General features: G+C 41.6%; 1 protein-coding gene across 1 annotated transcript; it reads right to left on the bottom strand.

The window, feature by feature from the left end:
* Window positions 1–1,241: 1,241 nt before the first annotated feature.
* ehd4 (EH-domain containing 4) lies at window positions 1,242–25,803 on the bottom strand. Its single transcript, XM_069152832.1, has 8 exons — window positions 25,289–25,803; window positions 21,505–21,681; window positions 19,032–19,129; window positions 10,094–10,260; window positions 9,866–9,999; window positions 9,668–9,779; window positions 6,213–6,377; window positions 1,242–5,203 (listed from the first exon to the last, which is right to left on the bottom strand). Exons 1-8 carry the CDS (start codon window positions 25,516–25,518, stop codon window positions 4,646–4,648), a joined length of 1,641 nt encoding a protein of 546 aa, XP_069008933.1. The 5' UTR covers window positions 25,519–25,803; the 3' UTR covers window positions 1,242–4,645.
* Window positions 25,804–27,224: the final 1,421 nt, after the last annotated feature.

A 27,224-nucleotide genomic window follows, 5' to 3' on the forward strand; every position in this document is an offset into this window, starting at 1 on the left:
CGTTTACGTTGTACATACCCTTTACGTTGTGTACAATTTTTGTTTTATTTATGTCAATTTTTTTTGGCACATTGAGCAACGACAAATGCAATTTTGTTTTTACATGACAATAAATTTACTTTAAATTTGACGATAGGAAGCAAATCACTTTAAAATTCGCGAGCGAAAGCATATTGTTAAAGAGTTAAAGAGCATATTGTCATGGAATCGATGTAACAATTGCTTTCTTCAGGTGTACGTCCTCAAAAAAAACAAAAACTCTCTCTAGTGAGAGAAAAGTTCTATAAATCAGGAAAGAATCTTAAAAACTGTTTTGGAAAGTGGCAGAAAAGAATCTAAAGTATGTAAAAGGTGCAGTTAAAAGGTCAAGAGTGCAAAACATTTGGCAATGCTCCTTTAAACCACCAACGCATCCTTCCTCCTTCCACCCATGACATCCATTTAAAGTCAAGAGCAGAAACAAAAAACACCTTCAAAGTCCCAGTAAAACAGCCCACATGCGTGTGTGCAGATCCAGCTTAATAGAATATATGCTCCCTGCTGAGTCATACATATGAAAGAGGAGTTATGTTTTCACGATTAATTGTTATTCACAGAATGGACAAAAATTAAACTGTTCTACATCCAATAAAAGCGGAGTTAAGAGTGTGTGTGTGTTTCCTGTGTGAATTATAATCAATGACACACATTCATCCCTTATCCTGCCAACACAACCTGACTGCAGCTCTGTGGGGAAACAGGACATTATGCAACAACCACTGTTTATCATGACTGACACGCCGGAGAAAACAGTCCCTGCTCAAAAGTAACTGAGTGACAATGTCTTAAAAATATTATCAGTTCTCCAAGTTATAGTTCTCAACAACCACAATGATCTATTTTTATGTTACTGAACGACTGGGGCACAAGTCGAAGAGCCCGATGCATCAGGCAATTACACTCTAAAAATGCTATTTTAACTTAAGTTTAGAAATGATCCGTTATTTAGTCCACACGAGGGCAGAACTAAAAACTGGTGAACCTAAACTCTGCAAAATCAAAATGAGCATTTGTTGAGGAAAACAAAGTTTACCAGCTGAACTTTTGCCGACTTTTAACTGTAAAAAAAACAAAAATCGTTTGGTATAAAATGACTGCATATATTAGAGGTAAACTCCAGCTGTCAGAAAACATGTAGTGAAACAAAAAGTGTCCTCAAATTGGAAGAACAGAAACTTAAGTCTAACCATTGCAACCTTGAGTACATGTATCGAATAAACTTTATTAGCCTCCAGCTCTGCTAACAGAATGAGAGGCGCAGCTGTATCTGAGCAGAGTAACGAATGGTTTATCACATCCACACAACAATACAAAATACAGATCAACAAAAATAAAAACTTTTACATTCAGATAAATGAAAGTTGGATTTGAGTTTTTTTTAGTCAGACTGAGAGAAGCATCTGAACACGGAGAAAACCAAAAAAGAGAATGAGATGATTTTCTGTTTTTAAACCACCAAATTGCTGCTTTTTACATGTTTCACTTTATTCACTTAAATGCTGAATTTTATGGACTCACGAACATCAAGGACTTTATAGATATACACTAGTGGAGAGACGACGACACAGCAAATACATTTTGTAGGAAACGTGACGGTACTTATATCATATTTTCTGTGAATATAATGAGGAAATCTTGTGTGTTAACATATTTGGGGAATATGTTCAGAGTGTTTGCACACTTCTAGAAGTAAATTCATGTTTTTTAAGGAAATTTTAAGACCGATTCTTCAGGAGAGAAAATGCACATCAGGGCTGAGTGACATGCTTTAAATATAAAAATAATTTCCAGTGATGAAATGCATCTCTACAGAACTTGCTTGAAATAGTTTTTAAGACATTTTATGGCCCTAAACCATAAAAATCAAATCCGAGACATTTCAAGACTTTTTAAAAATGCAGGTCAGAGCCAGATTTTGCCCTGATTTGTTTAGACAGACCAACAAAACTCAGACTGCCATCTCTCTGCAAGTAAAGGGTCCGTTTTCTGCTCATTTTGTTAAAAAAAAAAAAAAAAAGTATCGATATCGGTGAGATGGGTAAAAAGAGCGGTCAAAGAACTGGAGTTGTTTGCAGAAACTGATATAAAGTTGTGAATCGTCTGCATAGAAGTGACATTTGACATTATGGTTGTTTAGACTCGGCAGCTCTTGGCTTACAAGATTAATTAAAGACTCGGTCATTTTAAAAGGACAATTTAAGCCTTAGTTTTGCATAAATTAATTTAAGACTTTTTAAGAACTTACCACAACACAATTTGGAAAACCATAAAAGTAACAGACGAAGGTCATTTTTAGGATGAAATTTAGATGAAATGCACACAGTTTGACCAAAGTAGATCAAACACTTTCTTTGGATGTTGAAGTCACTGATGTGAAGCGGCGCGGCTGCTGAACCCTCGAGGACGACCACCGTCCCGTCATAGGAACAGAGTCCTTTAAACAACAAGTTCAACTGCAAAAGCACTGAAAGATTAAAGCTTTGAAACGTGCCGATTGAAGTCAAATAGAAACGTCTTCTCTGACAGAAACCAAGAGACAAACATTAACCTGAACACCTTTAGTTTTATCTCGAGAGGCTTTGAGATGGAGAAGAATTGCCATTGAAGAACTGCCTTCAAATGTGAGGAGGATTAAAGCGATGTTGTATTTCGGTTTGTTCTGAAGTGATATTTCAGTTGACTGTTGGTTTGTCATTGGAACCAGAAGCAGCCGGCGTCCTGCAGCTTCTCTTTGGCCTTGACGTTACAGCTTCAAGATGTTTCAATGATGAGGAAAGTCTGCAGTCGGCAGGAGGTCAGAGGTCACGGCTCCGTGCCTCTCCGCTGCCGTTTACAATGCGAGGAAACCGAAGCGAGCGGACGCAAGCTGCAGATTGCAACGCGTTTCAGGACACCGTCCGTCCCCACGGACGAATTTGCGGCGAGCTGCAGACTTTGACCTCTGACCTCACTGCGTCCCGGGTCGGGGAAGGAATCCACATTACCGAAGAATTTCCTGTTTTAAAATACAAGTGGTTTGTGGATTATTATGATGCTGCTACCTTTTTCCTTTTGCGTTTTGATCATCATCACAAGGACCGGCCTGTTGTGTTTATAAGATCTCATTGAAAAGTATTTATTCTTACCTTTTAATCAATCTAATCATTTTTCTTCCCGATAATGTTTGCTTTTATTTGACTTTTAATATATGCTCTATGAAGTGACTTATTCACATTTTACACATAGCTACAGTTTACTTTTTTATCATAATACTTTATTAATATTAGAGCAGAAACGATGAGAAAATAACTCCAGTGCCTACAACTGAATAATTGTTAAAGTTACGGCTGCAAGGATCACTTGGTCAAAAGAAAATTAATCTGCAACTATTTTGATAATTGATTAATAATTTTTAGGCTTCACTGAGGTGAGCATTACTGACATATTTGCTTTGACATATAATTAATGAAATGTCTTAAGGTTTGGACTGTTGGTTGGACTGAAGTTGCTGCTTTTACTTTTATTTTTTATAAATCGAATGTCGATAGATTTCAAATGTTGGTTTGACAAAACAAGTTTTTCAAAGACACTTTCTCAACTAAATAATTCATTAGGATAAAAAAAGAAAAGAAATCAACAGATTGTTTGAAGATGAAAGAGCTAAAATCCTAAATATTTGTCGGTTTCTACTTAAATCAAATATGAAATCAATTTCTGTTTCATATCATCGCGAATTAAAATCCTAAATTCCTTTCAAGGTTCTGTTTTTGTGGCGATGCAACAACCAGCAGAAGTTGGATATTTTGTGATATTTTGGTGAAAAAGTTGATTGAATTAAGGTAATGAAAAATAAGTTTAGAGTCTGTAGTTTGGTGGGAAGTGCGTTTTAGATTTTTGGATGGTCATCAAGCTGCTGCCTCTGATTTTAATCAGAGTCAAAGCAAAGGCACAGAAACAATGGAGTAATGTAATGCTCAGCAGCCAGCAGATGACTTTAAACCTAAGTAGTGCTTCATGGTTTCATGAAAACTCAGTTTGTGCTGGTTGCTGCATGACTTAAAAAAGGTCTTTAGTTTGTACAAGTAAGTAAAAATGTAGGCTGCATGAAGAATAATGCTTCAATACAATGAAGCAGTTTACCTCCACGTTTGACCTGAGCAGTAACTGTCACACACAAAGGACACACAAAGGAAAATGAAGGCAGAAAGTTGGTTAAAAGGTTAAATATGAAGATCTTTCATTGAAACGTTTCCCTTTTTCAAAATCAAAAGTCTCTAAACTGAAACCAGAATTAGTCAAATTTGGCTACATTGTGCAAGAACCTGAACCTCTCTTCTTATGATGCCTTTAAAATCAGCTGAAATAGTTCAATATCGAAAAATATTACCAGAGTAAAAGTACTATATCTGACCGTTTGACCTTTCCTAAGCCACTTGAGTCGTTTGCGTGCTGGCCATTTATTCACCATCTGTGTGATGAGCTTGTCAGCGTGTCCAACGGTAACCTTTGACCTTCTGTAGCCGTCATTTGGCTCAGTTTTTCTCCTGTCAGTCTGAACAGCTGCAGCGGGACCTTTTCCCAGCTCAGTCAGTCTCTTCCACGGCTTGCTCGGCACACTGCGAGCACTCTAGTCCTCGGAGTGGTTGTACAGGGCGTCCGCGGTCGGGTTTTTGCGGTGGGCCGGGGGCACCAGGTGGTCCGGCAGCTCGGTGGGCAGCTCGTAGCCCTCCAGTTTGACCTTGATGAGGTGCTGGGCGAGGGCAAACTCTTCGTCGTCCAGCATGCCATCCCGGTCGCAGTCGGCCAGCTTCCAGATCTTCCCCAGCACGGTGTTGGGCAGCCGCGAGTTCATCATCTCCTTCTTGGCGTTGACGCCGGTGATCTTGCCGTTGACAGGCATCAGCGTGTAGAAGATCTCGTCATAGCGGTGCTTGTCGCGGCTGATGATCCAGTCCTCGGCGTCGGCCCCGGCACTGATGCCCTCGCCGTAGCCCTGGCCGAAGGGCCCGTCTTGGGACCCTTCGAAGGCGCCGCCCGACACCATGGCGGGAGGGTGCTTGGACTCCTCCTCCCGGATCATCGTCATCAGGCCTGCGATCTTCGTGGCCAACATCTTATCCACCGACTCGATCAGCTTCATCTTCAGAGACGGGAACTTGCTGAAGTCGTAGTGCTGCAGCATATCCTGGAGGAGAAGAAGAAGAGACACGTTACAGTCAGCTGGTGGAGTTACAGTCAGTCAGGATCATGATACAGAACTGTTTCAGACACTTTAGACGTGTTATCCTACAGAAACTGGACTGGTTTGAGGTTCTTGAACACATCTCACCTGACATCTAAACGGCTTCTTCAGTTTTGACAAATTAATCTTGTGTCCAACTGGACTCCGGAACATTCAGTTTACAATGACAACTAACAAAGAAAAGCAGCAAATCTAATTTTTAAAATGCTGAAATGATATTTAAAATATTTTGCTGGTAGTTTTCTTTTGATCCAGTAACTGATTAATTGACTGACAATTTCAGTTCCAAATATGAACAAGTACTGAGAGCACTGGAACGATAATACTGGAGGCTTTTCAGACAGCTTTTGCTAAAAACCGGACACAAAAACATTTTGTATCCAACATCAGATCCGCCAGAGGGACAGAAAACAACATTTTAAGTAAAAAATAATCGTAGAACTTTGTGGCTCTTCTTCAGGACACGTGTGCTTGTCAGCTGAGCACACATCTCACCGGGGAGCTGAAAAATCGCAAACATCCTTTCGTGGCAAAAATCCAATAAATACAAGTGTAGCTGGGGAACAAACGAACAAACAAACATGAACAAACACACACACACACACACACACACACACACACACACACACACACACACACACACACACACACACACACACACGAACACACATAAACACCTGCAGTGTAGCATCTCTCTACAGGATTGACAGACCAGCTGCAGTTCAGTTCATTCTGTCCCGGGCCGTTAAAAGACTCCCTGACGTCAGGAAAACTGTTTTGATTTCTTCAGGTCACACATCGTTCTCAGGATGCTTGTGTCCGACACGATTCAGCGCCACCCAATTTCTGTTTACATCTCAATTTGGGCCTCAACTCATTTTTGGTGTGACAACGATTCTGCGGACAGACGACCTGGTTGCTTTTAGACGCGCCTCCGCGTTTGGTTTTGTACCTGCATCTTGGCAACGCTGGGGAAGTCTCCGGGGCTGATGTGGTGCTCTCTCTGCAGGATGGTGTAGATCTCCGGCAGCCTCATGATCAGCTCCTCCTTCTTCTTCTCCCGCCCAAACAGAGATGGCATCTCTTTCTTCAGGTAGCTGATGATGTAGGCGTGCACCTGTAGGGACGAGAACAACAAAGGATTTTAGCTTTTTTTTTAAAATTTATTAATTCTTTTTTTTATATATAATGAAAGGGGAGGCTCTGAACTCAAGTTTTGAAACTTAAAATGTATCTTTTTTGAAGAATACACTGTCTCATTTGGTTCACATGGAAAAATATGTTTATCCTTTCATCACACAATTCAGTATTGACTATGCTAACACAGACAATGTCTGATTAAACAGTAAAACTGAGCGCACAAAAGCAGCTGAAGGTATTTATGCTGACTCGTGAGTTTTTGCTGATCCCCTCCAACTCTGCTTGTTTTTACTCTCCCAGCATGGAGGGCAGAAAGCTGACAGTTCCTCGAAAGGGCGCACGACCCCCCCGCTGTCAGAGCTCCGTTCAACAACACCACTGTTTATACAAAAGTTTCCTCAATCACAGCACTGAGACAGGAAGTCAGAGCTGAGCAGGCTGCAGGTTAACAGAGACAGAGAGCAGGGAGGCAACCATTCAAGGACTTTCTCCCTCATGAGTTTCACTTAATAAATCAAAATGTTACCATTTAAAACTTTTCATTTTGATTTAGCAGAAATGTCACTAGAAACTGAATTTGAATGGTCCTTTAATATTCAAAACATTCGGCTCAGCAACCCATAAACCTTACTGATACATTTATTGCAATACTCAGAATTTAACTTATTATATCAGAAGTTGTACTTTGTTAAATATTTGCAGAAGCATCTACAAATTCTACAGAAAAAGGTAAAAAGAAAAACCAATGACTTGTTGTTGTTTTTTTCCTTTTTCTTAAATAATAACATCTTACTTCAATAGCTGAATTTTTATTTTAACTTTGTTTCTCAAATAATAAACAATTAAACAAACATTTTTCATCACATCTAACTTATGAGTTCTAAATATATTTTTGTTTAAAAACGTATTTAAATTTGTATTTTTGTGTCTTTTCTTGGCAGAACCGGCTTCCATACGTAGTGGAAAAGGTCATGAGGTCAAAGGTCATCAAAATATTTCATTAAAATCTGCCAGGTAGTCATTCAGATTTCTTACTGACAGTCAAAACTCCTCAAACAAGTTTCTTGTTAAATGAAATGTGCAAAAAAAACCACGAATGCATATAAAAACACACTTCACCATGTGAGCCTGTTGTTGGAATAAAAATATATCCTGAAGTCTGGAAACAGAAACGGTGCCGGGTTGCTAATGCTGAAGGATTAGATGAGGAGGAGGAGGAAGAGGAAGAGGAGGAAGAAGAAGAAGAAGAAATGTAGGAGTGCAGTCAGTCCTTCATACCAGCCAAAGACATGATGGGAGGGGGAGAAGGAAGGGAGGGGTAACAAATGGAGGGAGTGAGGTCACTGCATTTCTTGGGGAAAAGAGCCAGAGTACATCGATGCCATTTATCAATAGTTAATTGAGGAAGGAAGAACAAAAATATAACTGATACACGACCGGACGGTGAAAGTAGGAGGAAGCCCCGCCCCCGATTCAGTAACACAAACAAGATGTGTCAAGTTCATGTGAAGGAAAGTCAGAGATTTGTCCCGAAACACATGGTACATGTTCGACAATATAAAATAAAGTATGTAGCTGTGAATCGTGGAGTCAGAAAGTTAAACTGCTTTTCATCATTTTTGTGTTCAGGAGTTTTTTTTCAATTAATTAACAATACTTAGCATGACTCCTCCCCCTTACTATATAACGCTATACAAACTAGAGCGTGTTAGCATTAGTGTTTCTCCAATACGATCGCGAGTTACTACACCTACTGGCTGTTATGACATTCAAGGTCCGTTGAGTGGCTCAGGTTGGCTGAAAATGAACAGAATTCATTGTGTATTTGTTTGTCTTGTCTCCATGATATTGGATCTTCCACACACTCGTGCAAAAACTCAGCTGTTTTTGTCTTGTAAAACACGCACACATGCTCTCTATAGGCCACTTTCTTAGGACAGAGTACTTAATGGCTGGCTAGCTTTGTCTTTGTGCCAGAATTTGCAGAACAACTTGGTTTCCTTATCTAAATTTTCTAAGAACGACAACATGACAAGGAGGTGGACTTATTTTGTGAAGAGCAGAGTTGACGGAGAGCTGCTAATCATCACCTATGCCTGCAAAAATCCTGCGGTGGAGGAGGGTTCAGAAAGTCGATTGAAACTTTGCCCATGAGCAGCTGACCGCCGAGAAGTCCGACTTCCTGTTCAGCACATGAACGCTGCACCGGCGTTTCCACGAGAAGGTGGTCTTTATCTGTCGGTGGACCGTTCATAACTGGCACAATAACACACTGCTGTCCTCACAGGATTGTAAAAGCTCATGTGACGAAACACACATCTGTGTTTAGTGTGCAGCGCCGCTCACACAGGATCGCATCCAACTCGCGGTCCAGCAGCACATGACGGAGCTCCAGGCTGATGCTCCTAAAGCCAAATATTCTCAGCGCTCACGTGAATGGTTCCACCGCGGAGAGGAAGGGGAAGAAAACAATGAATCCTTCATAACAAAACAATCAACAAACAGGGCGTCACTTCACACGAACCCGCCCCCCAGAGTTCAACGATAGTTCGAAGTAAATGTCGTAAATCATTGTGAATTTATGCTCAAAATGATACAAATAAGACCAAACTTTGGTCTCAAAAGATTTGTACTTTATCTTCAAAATCTTACTTTGTTCTAAGATATTATAACTTAATTGAAAAAAATATATATATATATATTATTTTCAGAATATTAGGATTTTCTTTATTTCATTTTTTTTTTTTAAATATTACAAATCTAGTCTCAAAATAAAATATTTATTTTCTGCAGCATTTATGCCCCTAAAGGAGGTAAATTAAGTGTACAGAAAGAAATGAAGTAAGAAAAAGAAGTGAAGTGACCTAGTTTGAAAAACACGCGAGGGAAGAGAAACAGAGAGAAACGTGTGAAGGTGATGGAGGTGAGCAGTTTCAACCATCAGTCGTCATGCTGGTGTGAACAGAAACGCAAGAGAATGAAGGGTTTTCCTTCAGGAAGTTGTTCCGTTTAGAAACACAAACAGCAGAAACATTTAGCTCCGCCTTCTGCACTTCAAACACAACGCTAACACCGAGTGACGGAGCAGAAACAAAAGTCATGTATCCATATAACTTTTCTTCATAAAGAATAAAAACCAAAGCTTTCTGCTCCAGGATCAGTGTTTCAACATCGCCTATAAATTTAGCTCAACTTCTGCTTTCTGTTTCTCGCGAAGAAGAAAAGACTGCCTGTTTCGACTTTTCAAAATAAAACTTCCTGTCTCACCTTGGCCAGCCTCGCTCTCTTGATGAGGTCGTTGAGTTTGCGCAGAGCGGCGTTCCTCGGAAGACTCTGGATGTCCCGGAAGAGGTCCTGGGACTCGGCCTCGAACAGACGCCTGAGGAGGACCACGGATGAATGATTGAATGAAAGAAGGAATGAATGGCTCAGACTGGAATTAATGAATGGATGAATGTTTCCGACCTGTTCTCTGTGTTCTGCAGGGGTTTGGCCCAAAAGGAGCCCAGGTAAACTCTCACCACCTCGGGAGTATTGATCACCTTCCCCAGTGACCACATGAGGGCGCCGTACACCCGCATCAGCTGCTGCGTGTCCACCTGAGAACACAGGTGAGGAAGAGGAGGAGGAGGAGGAGGTCAGACTGACAGAGGAAAACACACTTGATGTCAGGATTGGTGTTGTCCGTCCTACCTGGTCGGCCTTGTTGAGGACGACTCGGATCTTGTCGTCTTGTCCCTTGAAGGCTTTGATGGCCTCCGAGAACTCGTCGGAGATGTCCAGTTTGTGGGCGTCGAACAGAAGGATGATCCGGTCCACGCGCTCCCCGAACCAACGCAGGACCTCTGCGAAGTCATAACCTGACGACAGACGAGAGGATGAGGGTCATTACAGCTCCCGTTTTTTAACTCATCATTTCTGTATTTTATTTGTGATTTCAATTACTTGGAATATGTTCAACTAAAAATCCACCACAGGAGCATGTTAATGGTTTACTTTTTGCTTTACTTTAAATACCATCTAGTCATGTGTGACGTTCAGTTTGAGTCAATTTGCTATCATTTTGTCTCTTTGTGGTCATTTTTTTTATCATGATACAGCAACTCAGAGGCCCATGGGTCCAGTAGGTGTGTGTGATAGGTCCAGTAGGTGTGTGTGATAGGTCCAGTAGGTGTGTGTGGGGGGTCCAGTAGGTGTGTGTGGGGGGGGTCCAGTAGGCGTGTGTGATGGGTCCAGTAGGTGTGTGATGTGTCGGTAAACCATCCACGTCAACATGTCCCATCTTGTGTACACTGTAAAAAAAAAAATCCACTTCCTCCAAATGTAAAGAAAACAAGCAGGTTTCTGAAAGAAGTCTTGCATCAAACTTAGTCGAAATGGGATTGTGAGCTGGAATTATGGGAGCTGTGAAGCTTTCCAACAATCAGCACTCCCACTTGTGCAACCGTGTGTGAGCTATTTTCTGCAGCCACACACACACACACACACACACACACACACACACACACACACACACACACACAACCCCTATAAATGAGCACGAGCACCAAGGGCAGACAGGCTGCTCTGCTGTGGCTTGCTTGTGTGTGTGTGTGTGTGTGTGTGTGTGTGTGTGTGTGTGTGTGTGTGTGTGTAAAGTGATCTGTGGCAGTCTGGGTGTGGTTCCTCTGAAACCGGGTGACACTGAGCTCAGATGTGGAAACTGAACGGACACAAAAGCTTTTAAACTTAAAGAAAGGTCAGACTGCTGTCGACAAGCCAAAGATTTCTATCTGTATTTGACTTTTCTTTACTTTGTCCTCCGACTAACTGCTGCTGCACTGACACAGTTTTCCTCAGCAACAATTTGAAAAATCAGCATCATTTCCTTTTTTTGGGGGACATTTCTGTCCCTCTATTTGACAGTAAACACTGACTGAAAATGAGGAGAGAGCAGAACATACGTGCCCAACACCGGGGCGTGCCCCACTGCTTGTCCAACATCAGCTGAGAAATCTTCCTGGATGGTTTGGAAGTTACCTCATCATAAAAAGTCAGAAGGAAGTTTTTCTGCAACAGCAACTTTCACTCGGGTTTCTTCGTGATAATCACATTCATGATTCGTCTCCTCCGCTCGCCTCACTGCTGTTGACGTCGCTCGGAAACATGTCCGTTTATCCAAGTCTTAAAAAGGTCACCTTTGGAGATCTACAGTTTACACTTCACGCACGCACACACACACGCACGCACACACACACCTGCCAGCCGAGTGTACTGCAGATCAGAGCCGGTCTACGTGAACGCACACATAAACACCTTCAGCAAACACTTCACCATCCTCACTTTCATTCCACACGCGTCAACTTCTAAAATGGCTGCATCACACCCGTTTGAATTCCTCAAGCTCAGGACGAGTTGTTCACTTCACAACCTCAGCTCCATGGTTTAGAGATACTCTGTGTCTCCATCACCCGGCCTGAGTGATATCTGACATACGAGCCTTACAAACTGCAGTTCAGACAGCATCACCACCGTGTTCCCACTCACAACCTCACTGTAGGGCGACACACGCACAAAACTGACTGTTTGTGGACACAACAGACACGCACATGCCCTGATGAAGGGAACAGGCAGGTTGTCATGAGGGAAATGAGGACCGTCACCATTATTTCCAACCCCCCCCCCCCAAAAAAAAATACCCCGACTCAAACAACTGTTCAATTTTCTGCTGACGGATTAATGGTTGTCGCTCAAGCTCAGGCCTTTCTTCCGGTTAATCCCTGTGGTGAATCAGCCACATTGGCGTTTTTCCAGCCTGGAATCATCGCTTCATGAATAAATGATGGTTCCAGCTTCAGGTTACACCGGCAGCTTCAGGTGTTTGGTTCGGGCTGCTCTCGGGAGCGGTGATGCCGAGCGGTAAATACAGCCATCAGGCGGGAAAATCTGCTGCACCTGCGAGACTCATTACAGCCGAACGCACACACAAACACACACGGAAAACACACCTGAGAGGCAGACAGAAAAAACACCCCTGCAGGGTTAAGCAGAGGAAATTCCTCTGATATGAGCTGGAATTGTTCTTCGCTGGTTCTATTACAGGACAAATGATTACTTCACATGTTCCATTTCCTTCAAAAAGGGAAATGCCTCCAGTTGAACAACAATAATACTTCCCCCCGCAGCGTTGCAACACGCTGTATTTACGTCTTCACGGTTCAACCTTGAGATGGAGTAGATGAGGATTGACAGACATTCTCGTTCCCCTCATGATGAACTGTAATAACTTTGTTGTTTACTTTCCAAAGCTGAATTAAATAGTCAAATGTAAAGAAACTAAATCTGCAACTATTTTTAAAACTATTGAAACGAGGCCATATTTTCTCTGATTCCAGCCTTTTGAATTAGAGGATTTCATGCAAAACATTTGAAGATTTCACATTCAGATGAGCATTTTTGAGGATCTTTCTAATGTTTTCACACACAAAAAAAGCCATCGATTTGTTGTTTAAATAATCTTGAATTGATCTAAAGTGAGTGAACTCAAACATTTTAATAAACTTTCTCTGCTTAAAAGTTTCACAAATGTTTTAAACTTTCAGTTTTTCTCTGTTTTGTATCACAGTAAATTTAATTTTGGTAAACTGGTGTTTTTGGTTCCATTTATTCCCAAGACATCACCTTGGCCTCTGGGAGGGAATTTCTACAATTTATTTTTATTGTCTACAGTTAATCAAACAAGACCAAGAACAAACTACACCCATGTGAAATCAGCTCTGTGAGGCACGACTGTGCTTCACATTAAATGCCAACATTAGGAGCGGGTTTATTGGAGGCAACTGAATCGTCTCCATGACAACTGAGCAAACTCCATCCGCTCATGAAAGCCAGTATGCGGACACTGGGCTACAAAGTCAGTAGCAGGAAGTTAAATGTTTCCCTCCGAAGTGCAGTCGGACTCCACCCTCTGATGACAGACTGGCAGCAGATCAGTCTGAGCGGGCAAACGGCAGCTCCACCCTGAAGATAATCTGCAGCCAGCAGCTCTGCCAAACATGCGGCTGTAATGTGTCCGTAAAAACACACACACACACACACACACACACACACACACACACACACACACACACACACACTGTGCTCACTGAAACACAACTAACAGCCACATTGTTGAGACCAAGTTCTCTCAAAAAAAGATTAAATGAAAAATACCTAAACGCACAACAAAACCAAGAATTCCCAGGCCGAACACGCATGTGCTTTTCGTTCTCAACACACGTCTCACATGCAGCTCATACAAAACAAACATGAATTCCAACACGTCTGCACAGCAGGCGCTTTATGACGTGTGTAAAAACAACCACACGCGTGTTGTAGCGCAGCTGCAAGACACAAAACACATTCGGTACCACGCAAACTGCTGAATGTGGCCGAAGCGGACGAAGCATTCCTGAGCAGCGGCGGTGATCTCACCGAGCCTTCGGCGAGTGTGCGTGGTGGAGTTTAATCTGTCGGGCGATGTGTGCGTTTATGTTGAGTCACCGTTGGCCTGTGCAGCGTCTTCAGGAGGAATTCGGCCTCAGCTGAGCAGCTCTAAAATGCTTCCAGATGGAGGGAAAGCACCAGTGCCCTCCGTCCGTCTAAAGCTTCCCCCCCTCCCTCCACCCACCCAGCTGAGGCGTTTTAACTAATGTTGTCATTTATCCAGGCTGACTCAATACGAGGGCAACACGGACACTGTTCTGGAGGAAAAGGAAAGGCTGGTTTCTACAGCAGGACTCAAACCAAAACTGCTCAAAAATACCTTTCTTTTTAGATATGAAGTCTACACATTAACGTTACAATAGCAGGTTTTTGGGATGTATTTCAGTCAGTGGCTGGGGTGCTTGCATGGGTGGAAATCTCCTCAACAGTGAGTCCCTGGTTCAATTCTCAGATGGCCGGACTTTTACTGCACGTCTTAGACATAGTTCTTGTCCAGATATACAATGTTTTGTGCGACTCCTCGAGGGTGCAAAGATAGCATGACCCAAAGATCTACAATAAAAACACGAATAGGAAATACAGCAGGTCTAAATGAAGCCGAATGATCCTTTAAGGGCTCAAAGGTGAAAGACTGCAAGGTCTGTTTTGTTGCATTGCAGTCTAAAGGTTTCATTTCTAGCAGGAGATATTTCTTCAAAGAATACTCACTCGATGCACCTGCTGCTAAACTGGAAATTTTTAGCATTTGATTCTGCACACATCAGTCAGCGCATCACAGTTAACCTGCTTCAGCTGCAATGGCCACAGATTTGGTTTCACCTGGTTCTGAATAAGGCTGACGTCAGTCATACCGAACAGACTCTGCAGGTCCAGCCAAATAATTACTGCAAGAGCTCTTCAACACACCTGACAATGCAAACACTCTGGAGACAGTACAGACGTCCCGAACTGCTGTCAAGCACCTGACAAGGTGTTCTTCCTGAAGGTTTCAGACTGCATCTTGTTACTTAACAGGAGAGCTTAAAATCAACAGATTTTCCAATGAAGTCTGGCACACGAGCAACATCCATATTTCCATTTTCTGCTCATCAGCTGAAGCTTCCTCAGTAAGACCTCGGACAAATCGGCCTTCAATCTGATAAAATGAATCTGGCCTCAGCATCAAAACAGGTTTTTTGTGTTACCAAATGAAATTCCACAATTCACAACAGCAAATTTAATATTAAAGTATAAATCTGAATGTATTTCGACATAAATTCTGCCCACACAGCATTATATTCTGACAGACAGCATGATAATGATGGTAGCTGCTAACAACCTACGAACCTTTGCCTTTGGGACCGCTTTGTGTGGAGCATTTCTCCAACAGATGCAGCTGTCACAGCTCACCAACAATAACAGGAACATTTTAGGATGTGGACATTACGATGAAACGATATTAATATGAAAATGAATAATTGAAACTCTCTCAGCTATGTCCGTCTTTGAGCAGCTCAGATCAGATCGAGGCGTTTCCTCCTTTTAAATGCTCTGACGGTTTGGAGACAGAAGCCCTTTCTGACCGGACTGGTAATCCAGTTTTGCGCGCCCCTCCACATTCGTGATGTCTGGCTTTATCGTTGCTGATTTCCTCAATGTTTGTCTTGGCACTGCGTTCTGTCAGATTTCCCCCCGCTCAAGAAATATCTAAATGCAGCTGCCATCAACCTCACAAATATTCTCTGTTCTCTGCTGACTTTCATTTGCCAAGTTTGTAACAACTTCTCATCTACGGCAGATGGATCTTCCTCTCGGTTTCCCCTCCCCAAGGGCTGCCTTGATTTCGGACAACTTCAGCATCAAGGAAAAAAAAAAAAGACCACTTTTGATACTTCACAGCACCATAACATGCAAACTTAAAAAGTAAAAGGTACGTTTGAGGACTTTTTTTCTTTATAAAGTTCCTCAGTGAAAACTGAAGGGAACCCCTGATGATTCCCTAAGGAACTCCTTTGTGATGGTTTATGAGCACGAACAGGACCGTTTCCCACAGAATCAAACAGGACTGTGCCAATAGGAATGCAGCGTTAGAAAGCTCAGAATGTGGTCTGAGTTATGTGACTGTAACCGTTTGGCTCCACACCCAACATCCCACTGCTGTCGTATAAAACCTGCAGCAAAGACTGCAAAACTGTGGGAATCATCAAAAACAAACAAAAAAATCATTTTAAAAATGAAACTACAGTTATACAAAAACACAAACAGACAAATTCTCGTTACGAGAGCAGATTCTTTCTCACACGGAAGTTTAAAGAAGCGACAGACTCCTTATTTGAGTGTCTGGAGCCAAATCTCATCGATTAGTAGTCAGCGCAGATATTTAAGAAAAATTTTTTTCTCGTAAACATCGTCTTTTAAAGCTTTTGATGCCACCAAAATGTTTAATATGTCAAATCATATGTAGATTCCTAATAACAACAAAAGCCAAAATGCCTAGTCCTGCACAGTATGACCCTAACTTCTGCATTTTTTTTTTTTTTTGCCTAAATTTATTTAAAGTTTATTACTGTCCCCATGCCGAATTGGCTATTAGCAGCTCCTGTTTGCAGTGTACCTAAATATGTAACGACAACTAACACGAGGCTACTTTGACACTGAAGTAAACTTAAAAACCCGATGATTCTAAAGCAGGGGTGTCAAACATACGGCCCGCGGGCCGGATCAGGCCCGCGAATAGGTTTAATCCGGCCCGCGAGATGATTTTGCAAAGCATAAAATTGAGCTGCAATTTTTCAATGAATGGAACTGCTGTTCTAAATGTGTCCGGTGGGTGTCGCAATAGCAATTCTGTTAAGCAAGCAAACTGTTTATACTGGGGCTGAACAAGTAGGCTACAGCCAGTCCAGAGCTAGCTTGTCATTCTGCCTGACCAATTTGAACATTACGTGCTTTGGCACCCTCATTGCCCCAAAATGTCTCTGTCAAAAAAGAGAAAAGTGGACGCAGAGTGCAGAGTTTTCCAAGAAAAATGGACATCCTCCTATTTATTCACAGAAGTGAATAAGAAAGCTGTGTGTTTGGTGTGTTCACAACATGTTTCAGTGCTGAAAGAATATAACCTTCGTCGCCACTATGAGACTCTTCATGCCGACAAATACAACAACTTTCAAGGACAACAGAGAAGAGAGAAGGTGAATGAATTATTGGCGGGTCTGAAGAAACAGCAGTCTGTGTTTACTCGTAGGCGAGAAATCAGTGATGCTGCAGTGAAAGCCAGCTACATTATAGCTAATGAAATTGCAGTGGCTTCAAAGCCATTTATTGAGGGGGAATTTGTAAAAACATGCATGCTGAAGGCTGCGGAGATTGTGTGCCCTGAAAAGCGCCAGGCTTTTGCAAATATCAGCCTGACAAGAAATACAGTTGCAGACAGGATTTCTGATCTTTCGGCGGATTCGGACAGCCAATTGAAGCGCAGAGTAAAGTCATTTATTGCTTTTTCAGTTGCAACTGACGAAGGCACGGACATTACTGATGTTGCGCAACTGGCAATATTCATCCGTGGAGTTGATGACACTTTGACTGTCACCGAGGAGTTTGTGGATGCCAGGTTTCAGGAATGAAATAATGGGTAACCCCGCTTAAAATGCTGCATGAGATACTGCACCCTGATATAGTTCTGTGAAAATGATTGTCTTCTCTGGAAATTTAAAGAAAATGAACAGTGTGTGATTTACTGTAATAAGGTTAGAAATTTCAATTCATAAGTTTGGTTTGTTGAAATTATTTATGCATTGCACAACTTTTATTTTTCTATCAATAAATAGTTTAATTTACATGGCAGAGAGTAACTCAACCGTCTTGAATAGTTTCTACCTCAGTTTTTACGTTTTGTTGAGTTAGCACAGGATTAATATGTGGAAATGACAAATGAGGTATTTAATACCTAGAAGAGTTGTTTTATTTATTTCGTATTTTGTTCAATCCCAGATAGACTGTGACTTAAAGTTTAATGACTTTGTAGACACACTGAGACGAAGTTTAAGTTCCAATCATTGAAGCATTGTGTTCTTGAAATTGCACCTATTTTTTCCTCAGAATTTTCAACTAACTTGAAGTGTTTTGTCAAGAGGATTTTTTTGTGTTGTGTACATTTTCAGAATGTGCTTGTACTATTTTGGACCTAAGTAAAACAAAGAAAACAATCTGAAGTTGTCATTATTTTTAAGGTATTATGCCATGATTTTATCGGTCCGGCACACTTGAGAATAGATTTTTCTCCATGTGGCCCCTGAGCTAAAATGAGTTTGACACCCCTGTTCTAAAGCAAGTTCTGTACCCATAACGAGCGTCTTTTTTCCCGTGTCTCTAAGTGACGTTTTCCTGAGAAATCAAACTGAAGATAATGGTTTCACATCTGTAAGAACACTTCTTCAAAGCAAAGAGCAGAATTATTGGAAACTTGTCAATCAGTGTATCTGGTTTCAGATCAGCACCACTGATTTATTAGAGGAAACTGAGACGAAGAAGGAAATGAGACAGAAAAGAGGGATAAAGAATTTCACAAGAACATTTCAGCATCTTCAGTAAAAATTTCAAGTTTATCCTGAGGACGGTGGTACAGATAAGATCTTTCTCAGACTTTGAGGACTAGAAATGAGGACTGTTAAATTGAATGGAAATCTACCCATAATACAGGATTTCCATTTTGTTTGTCTTAAGGTGGTGCAAGAAAAAAAGGGCAAAAGGTCAACTGCAGATGTTGTGAAAATCTGGCCAGTTCGTTTGAAATATTTTGCTGTTCAAGTGTCTCAGGGCAGCAACTCTTCCTGATTATTTTCCAGATTAGCTGTTCATTGTTTAGTCTAGAAAATGTCCACACACATTGTTTGGTGCAAAACTGGATTTAAAAGTTTATCTGAAGCATGTCTGTCTGATTTAGTGAAACCCAGCAAGCAAGAAAAAAACATTTTTTTAGTTTCAAACAGACTTCAAAAATTGAAAACCTGTCCTTTAAACATGACCTTGTCCTTAATGTTGGCTGGTGACTAATTGCGGAGGTCTAATGGTCTCTGACTTCATACAATATGAGGAAGTGAAAGAATGTCAAGGACTATTATGTAATGACGCAGCGAAGCAGTGGGCCAGAACGAACACACACACACACACACACACACACACTTAATACCTCTGCTGATTCGTTGCTTCTCTCCAGACAGGATGCCGGGTGTGTCGATGATGCTGATGCTCTGAAGAACCTGATTGGGCATCTGAGAGCAAATAAACCTGAAAACACAAACAAACACCAAAGACAAGAGTCAGAATTCAGGCTAATGTTTCACTTTGTGGTCAGACAATGGTTCTCTATATAATCTGTTTTAAGGATGACTTTAATGTTTCTTTTTTTTGTCCAGTCTATATTGAACTCTGCTATAAAAAAAAAAACAAATCCGCCAGCTTGTGTTGACAGTATTTGTCGGACCTCCCTGTCACCATGTATCACATACAAAAGATCATTTTGGTCGACAGCAGCTATAAATTGTCTCAGTGCGTCGACTTGGGGGGCTGCAGGCTGGCAGCAGGGAAAAAACAAAACCAACGCGCTGACACGTGGTGACGCACACACACTTCCCCCTGGAAACAATAACTTATTGTGGAGGGTTCCTCTGTCGCACGGGGATGAGATGGGATTCCATGTTGGAGGAGTGTTTCAGGTACACACACACACACACCCACCCACCCACCCACACACACACACAACACACGAGCTGTCAGATTCCGGAGACAACAGAGTTCAAATTGGAGGTTTAAATTTAGCTAAAAACACGGCAGTCGTAACGCATTTCCTCTGTCCAGAAATATTCCTAAAAGGAAGTGGAAGGACAGTCGACCCTCCAGCTTTGTGTTTGTGTGTGCGTGTGTGTGTGTGTGTGTGTCAGTGCGGGATCACAGAGGTCACTTCCCACGTTGTAAATGTTTTGAGGAAAGCGGTGACAGGAGTGGGAGGAGCTGCCAGGAGGTCTTTGTGTGCGCAGAGACTGGTTTTAACGAAAAGGGGAGTGAGGTCACATTTTCAGACCGACAAAAGCATAAAGAAAAATAACTTGCATCATGTGTGGAGGCATTTAAGCTCTCCTTGTGGCTTCGAACAAACCCTACAAACTCATCTTTGTCCAGCAAACTGACATATTTAGGAGATAGAAAATCATCCTATCATACCTTAAAGTGGCCGAGATGTAACTCGGCAACTTCGCCTTAATTCAGTGCGGATCTATGAATATGCAAATATATGTCGCCGCCCTTTCCTCCATCAGTCGCCTGCAGCTCGAGCAGATGGATGTTAGTGAGGTTTAAAAATGGTATTTTCATTAAAGAGGCTCTTTTTGGTTTAGTTTTGTATATCACTTTTCTTCTGGTCAGCAGTTCATATCTTATATGACGTAACAACACACCCCAGCATCTATCTAGAGACACTATCCAGAGGTTTCTAAGTTCAAGTCACTGCAATATTGAAGGTAGCGTGGCCCCATTGTACTGTGGGCGTTATAGTGTTTTACGTCCCTCCTGGATTTGGTTCTTGGGTGTGTGTGTGTGTGTGTGAAAGCAGTGAAACGGATAAACGTGAATCTGCAGCGGCTCCAGAATCAACCATCACACCAGCAGAAACCGAGACAACGCGAGCGAGGCTGGAACTAAAGAGGAATTATTCTTAAAAGGATTCAATTTTAAGGGTCGAGGTCTTCGGGGACCGGGTGGAACTCTGGAGGTCTCTAATGTTCCTATTTGTCAAAACCTCCCTGCTGGGATTGCGTATTAATAAAAGTGGAGAGAAACAGCAGCATTAAAAACACCATCGAGCTCAGAAGCAGTTTTAGTTTTTAGTTTTTTTTTCCTTCTCGGCTCCGCTGGGATTCACTCGGACATCAGACGTTAATTCACCAAAGATTTCACAAGCTGCGCAATGACAGATGAAATTAAACCTCATGATCACTGATTAAAAATGATGAATGAGCCCGGAGATCAGCGGGCAAACATCCAGAGATCTTTTCATCGTGATAAATCAGATTACTTACGAGTTGCTGTTACACAGTACGCCGTCTGTTAGATTGAGTCACACTTTAGTCAATCAACTATTGTTTGTTTTGGTCCTCGAAAGGTTTTAAAATTTCACCTCCTTTTTCAGAAACACGCTGCCAGCTTTAAGTTCAGCTGAAACACCAGTGCAGCCATCGTCCTTTAGAAAGAGGAAATCTATCTGATTTACAGCCGACGTTGATCTGCCAATCATTTACCCGATAGCCAATAAAAACACCCACGACTGAAAGTAGCATCACCGCTAAGTTAGCATACCGTTTCTTAAACATCACTCTGCTGCTTGAATGTTTTTATGGTTTGTTTAAGCCGTTATGCTGCTGCTCCTTGAATAACTGTAGATAGAGTCAGACCGATTTATAAAATATATCGGTAGCGTACGTGTCCAAAATCGATTTTTTTTTTTTTTTACAGAAAAAGATGCTTTTAAAATGGTTCTTTTTGTTTTTTTTGGTGTATTTGTCGTTAAACTGTAACATAATCTGCCTCCATCGCATCTCTGAGGCAAATCTCTGATAACCACATTTTGTCCGATGTATCGATATCAGAATTTGTGTACGTGTCTTTACCTGTTGAGGAAGGAGTTTCCGAACGCATTGAGCTTCCTGAAAGGTTTCTTGGGGTCGACCACCAGAGCGTTGCCGGGGATGACGCCCTCGTTCTCGCCGTACATCACCGCGATGAAGCCATCGGTGGTCGGCTCCGGACCGATCCGCATCCCGGGGAAATCGTGCTCCAACAGATACCTGGGACAAAGACGGAAGGAGGGTTCATTTCATTGGATCCAAAGGTAATAAAGATCCTTTGTTGGCAATTTATTAATAAATTAAGAGCCGCAAAAAGGTCACTCAGACAGGATTTCTGCAGGACGTCATTATAAAAGAAGCAGCAAACCTCAAATCTGACATTTCTGTTGATATGTTTTTATACAGATGAAACGAGTCGGACGATTATGCCACATGATCGCGGCCCATCAGGTCATTATGTAATAACTGTGACTGGCCTAAACACATGATAGCGACCTCCTGACAGCAGGAAGAAGAGCTGCTGTTTATTGAGTTTGGCTAGACAGCATTTCTAAAGAAAAGCAACACAAAGAATAAATAAGAGAGAGACACCCATCATGTAGAAAGGGACACAACCAAACTTCGATACTCAAACGCTCCAGGTACAGTCGTGCAATGTGTTGAATTCAATTTGATATAACAGCTTAATATTCCATTTTTGATCAGGCACAACATCAACGATCTATCCATGCGTCTTTAGATTCAACAGCAATTTGAGCTTTTGAATTGATGCCACAGGAAATCAGATTTATTGCCACAAACACCTGCGATTGGTGTGTTTTCCTCCACTTTTGTTCCTTCAGCTCCTCCGAACTCTGTCAGAGAAAAGCGGTGTTTGCACAGATTAAAAAAAAAATATATATATATCATTTTCCTCTCCTTTCATCCTAACACCGACCTCGTCAACCTCTCACACGCTTTCCCTCGTTAAAGAAAAGTGAGAAAGGAAGGAAGAGAGCTAAGGCGGCCGCTGCGAGTCTCTATCCTCTCGCTTCCTGCCTTTCTGGACACCGTGGACATCAAAGAAGGGACGACGGTCAAAGATGTAAAACTAGCAAAGAGAACATTATCATTAATTCTCTGAAGCTGTCACACATCGCTCGGCCCGGAGTTTAGTCGTCATCATCAGTCCTCCTATTTTCACCTCAGCTGCAGCAGAGTCCTCCGAGTCCTGCTACACATCCAAATCAGACTTTTTCAAACTTTATGAACACAAGTTCCTCTTGTCCTGTCAGAGACCACGCTGCGACCCATTTGTGGCCCTCGAGCCATCCGTTGGAGCGCTGTTCCAGCTGCAGGTTTCACTTCACTTCCATCAGAGACGAAGAAAAAAAAGAAGAAGAAAAAGAAGAAGAAAATATGCTGATCCTGCAATTCACTCGTAACACGTTCCAATGATTCATAGCCTTCTTCAGGGCAGGGTGGGGCCTCGGGAGCGCACCCCCACCAACACACACACACACACACACACACACACAACTAGGAGCTCAAAAAGAAGTTATTCCAGCTTTCATAACCGTTTGGTGACAACATGTCAACCTGCCTAAGCAGAGGTTTAACTCCTGCGGGGCGTCACTCCAATTTCTAACATACCTTCAAACACACAGCTGTCTCATCTCTCTCGCTTTTGCAGTTTTGAATTGAAACTTTGGCTACATTTTGGAGGACCTTCTTCTTCTTCTACTGTCTTCAGTTTTCTGTCATTTCTTCAGCTTCTGTAACCAGGCTAACACCATGCTAATCTCTCTATGCAAATGGCAGCTAAAGGGTGTAAATGGTTTGTAAGAAGCTGCTTCTTGTCCAGATATACAATGTTTTGTGCGAATCCTCGAGAGTGCAAAGATAGCATGACCCAAAGACATACAATAAATACGACTAGGAAATACAGCAGTTATAAATAAAGTGGAATTATCCTTTAAGGGCTCAAGGTGAAAGACTGGAATGTCTGTTTTGTTGCATTGCAGTCTAAAGGTTTAATTTCTAGCAGGAGATATTTCCTCAACGAATACTCACTCGATGCACCTGCTGCTAAACTGGACATTTTTAGCATTTGATTCTGCACACATCAGTCAGCGCACCACAGTTAACCTGCTTCAGCTGCAATGGCCACAGATTTGGTTCCATCTGGTTCTGACTGAGGCTGACGTCAGTCATACTGACAGACTCTGCAGGTCACAGCTCGTCGCTGCTGTCAGAAATTCAGCAAAATAATTACTGCAAGAGCTCTTCAACACCTGACAATGCAAACACTCTGAAGACAGTACAGACATCCCGAACTGCTGTCAACCACCTGACCAGGTGTTCTTCCTGAAAGTTTCAGACTGCATCTTGTTATTTGACAGGAGAGCTTAAAATCAAAAGATTTTCCAATGAAGTCTGACACACGAGCAACATCCATATTTCCATTTTCTGCTCATCAGCTGAAGCTTTCTCAGTAAGACCTCAGACAAATCGGCCTTCAATCTAATAAAATGAATCTGGCCTCAGTATCAAAACAGGATGTGATGTCACAGGTCTGGTTCGGTAATCAGGAAGTATTAATTAGCTTGATAGTAGGGAGGAGTAAACAGTCTGCGAGAGTGATGCTGTAGTTTACAATGTAGTGCCGCACAAAAGACAGCAATGAGACATAAATGGAAATATAATCATATTAGAATGACTCATCAATTTTCAGCAGGTCTTATGGTCTGGCTTCAGGCTTGCTCCATCTCAACCAGCCACAGCAGAAACACCTGGAGTCTGACTGCTGGAAGGACATGTTTCTATGTTGTTGTTTTTTGACATTTTGAAAATAAAAATGATTAAGCATAAAATCCAGAGGAGAATATTTACACCAATTGTCTGTAAAAATAATCATTAGTTGCAGCTCTACGTCTAACATCTATTCTCTTGGCTTCAGACAAAAAGTCCGAAAATATCACAGCTGTCTGCTGGAGCCTCAGAATAAAGGCACCGGCGGTGCAAATACACAACACAATGGAAGATCTGTTAAACAGAACTGATCCACAGAGAAAGGGTCACTGAACGCAACACACAGTCCACTGACGAAGCTGTGAGTCCAATAGGTTACTACAATACCCAAGAGTCTCAGCAGCTGCACTGGAGTTGTGACTGAAGGGTGGGTGGTTCAAAACCTTCCAGTAACACCCATAAACTGTATTAGCTGCTTTCCCAATAAACTTAAATATAGATGTTTCTTTCATCTTATTAAGATAAGGTAATGTAAAGAAATGATTTACAAACTTCATTGAAAAAAATGGCCTGTTTCCGATTTTTCAAAGCTTCACATACTAAAGAAAAACGTTGGACTTTATCTACATACTTAAGGGCACATTGTAATCTTCGGCACAGAGCTGAGCCACCAAACTGCTTGTTTTCTAAAGATACTTCTTTAGAAGTTTAGCAGTTTAGCAGAACGCACCAATTTGGGGCGTAGCAACTGAATATGAATTGATATATTTACTATAATAAAAATGGGCCTTGGTTGATTTCATTTCAGACGAATTTGCCACAAGACTCCACACATTAGTTTGACACATTTGATTATTCTATTCAACGTCTCTATGCTAATTTATAAGCAAGAGAGTCTTAAATTGAGGTTATTGTATATGCCGTCTGGCATAAGGTTACTTTCAAAAAACGTTTGGTGATTCAAAACTTAATAAAAGGGATTTTACCACATGGACTCATGTCATATTTGATTCATTGATCTTATAGCCCGCTCCCCAGCTAATAATAGTAATTATAGGAGCCGGTTTCGCAGGTGGTACCGGGCCCTGGTTCGTACCTGATGAATGTGGTTTTCCCGGTGGAGTATTGGCCGACCAGCAGCACCATGGGTTTGCTCTGGAAGTCGGCGGGCTCCAGGGCCGGAGAGTGGAAGTCATGGAAAAGGTATGTCTCCTCCAGAGGCAGCAGCTTCTTGGTGTAAAGGGTCTGAAGTCCCTCGGTCACCGTCTGGTACATCTCTCCTTCCTTGTTGCGGCCACCTTGCTCCTGTTTGACCCAGCTAAACATGCTTCCCTCTGCACACAGACGCGCTCGAGTCCAACTTCCCTGTTTCGATGTTTCCAAATGTCGCGGCTGTTTTTTTTTAAATGTTTTGGTTCCCTCTCTCCTTCGCTTCTGTACGGTGCGTTCTTCAGGCTGAGCAGAGGGACGGCTGTGTTTGGCACCTGGGAGTCTCCGCTGCTGTGGACACACTGCCTCTTCTGTGCGCAGCTCCGGGCGTGTGTTTATGGTGTGACCGCTGTTGGTGCGCCTACCTGGGGGCACAGCCCTTCCCCCCCCCTGTGACGCAACCTAAGTGAAAACACAAACACACTTATTGATTTGATATAACTAAAATCTAGTGGTGGAGGTGGGAGAGCTTTTACTTCAGCAGCTCATCAATAAACTATCAGCAATCAGTTTATTAAACATTAAATAAGAAAGAAAATATATATTTTTTATCATTAAATAGTCTCATCTCAAGGTCCACTTACTTAAATGTGCTAAATCACCCGCTTCTCGTGGTCTTCATCTGTGAGCGAAGAGGTCAAAATACATAAAATACAACACAATAAGTCTTTTATTAAATAATCTACTCAATGATCATCTATGGGCTTTTAAAAAAAAATTATTTGTTTAGCTATCAGCTGCATCTCATGGTCTTCATCAGCTGATGGAGTTGCATTACATTTTAAACAGAGAACATAGGCTACAATTAAGAAAATTATATTTAAAAAAATATATAAATAATCTTACCATTAAAGTTCACGTGTTTTTTCTGCTTTCGACCATATTTCACGGTCTTCATAAAAGGAGACTTGCCACTATCATATCGCTAATCAATGCGCCCCCCCCCTGCTGGTCAGACTCTGACACTGCATCACAAACACTGACCTATTTGACAGGTGTCACATATTATCTCACAACCTGTCGACTTATCTGTCCTGTGATAAACTCCTTTGAATTCAAAACAAATGTCCAAAAGTGTCACCAGTTATTCTGTGGAAAACAAACAATGACCTGAAAGGGGATCGAGAAAGAACATAAGAAATATCACAAATCATGTTTTCGATACCAACCAACAAGGGGCGCTAATGTTGCTACCGGGAGCCAAGGGCGTGTTAAAACCTGAGAAGAAGAAGAATCAGCGGAAGCGGAAATTAGGCTTTTTTGTTTTGAAGGAGGGAAATTTAAAAACTCGACGGCGTTAGTGAGAAGTAAACACAAACAAGCGGAATAAATTTACCAAAATAAATGACACGAAAATTACAACAAAGTGACATTCATCACCACTGAATGTAAAGTAGGTTTATGGACAAATATTTTCTCGTTTTTAAGGTACGTTTGTTGATAGTATTTTATTCTTCAACGGGATCTGAGCCAATCTTGTCACTTAATATTTAAATACCTTTTTTACATTAATCTTTTTGTTCTTTCCGTCAGTACATGTCACATTGATTCATATTTTCTCTCGTATATAAACATTTCATAACAATAGCCTTTAGACTTGCAACAATAATTTGTCTAATCGATTGGTGACTGACAATCAGAAACTATTTTGATAATTTATTAATCATTTTAATTCTTTTTAACAAGTAAATGGCGAACATTTAATGGTCCCAGCCTCTTAAATATGAAGATTTGATGTTTTTTTTGTAAATGGACTCAATAGCTTTGGGTTTTCTTTGGAGATCTATTTCATTGTTTCTCTCTACTTTGCCTGGTTGTTAATC

Source organism: Embiotoca jacksoni, unplaced genomic scaffold (genome assembly GCF_022577435.1).
Source record: "Embiotoca jacksoni isolate LCO1_2020_lvr unplaced genomic scaffold, fEmbJac1.0.p SCAF_18, whole genome shotgun sequence".
Taxonomy (NCBI): domain Eukaryota; kingdom Metazoa; phylum Chordata; class Actinopteri; family Embiotocidae; genus Embiotoca; species Embiotoca jacksoni.

Coding starts and splice junctions, on each gene's coding strand:
- ehd4 (XM_069152832.1), bottom strand. CDS start 25,518: ATGTTTAGCTGGGTCAAACAGGAGCAAGGTGGCCGCAACAAGGAAGGA. Junction 10,000..10,093: donor TCCTCAACAAGGCCGACCAG/GTAGGACGGACA, acceptor CTGTGTTCTCAG/GTGGACACGCAGCAGCTGAT. Junction 6,378..9,667: donor AGAGAGCGAGGCTGGCCAAG/GTGAGACAGGAA, acceptor TCGTCCCTACAG/GTGCACGCCTACATCATCAG.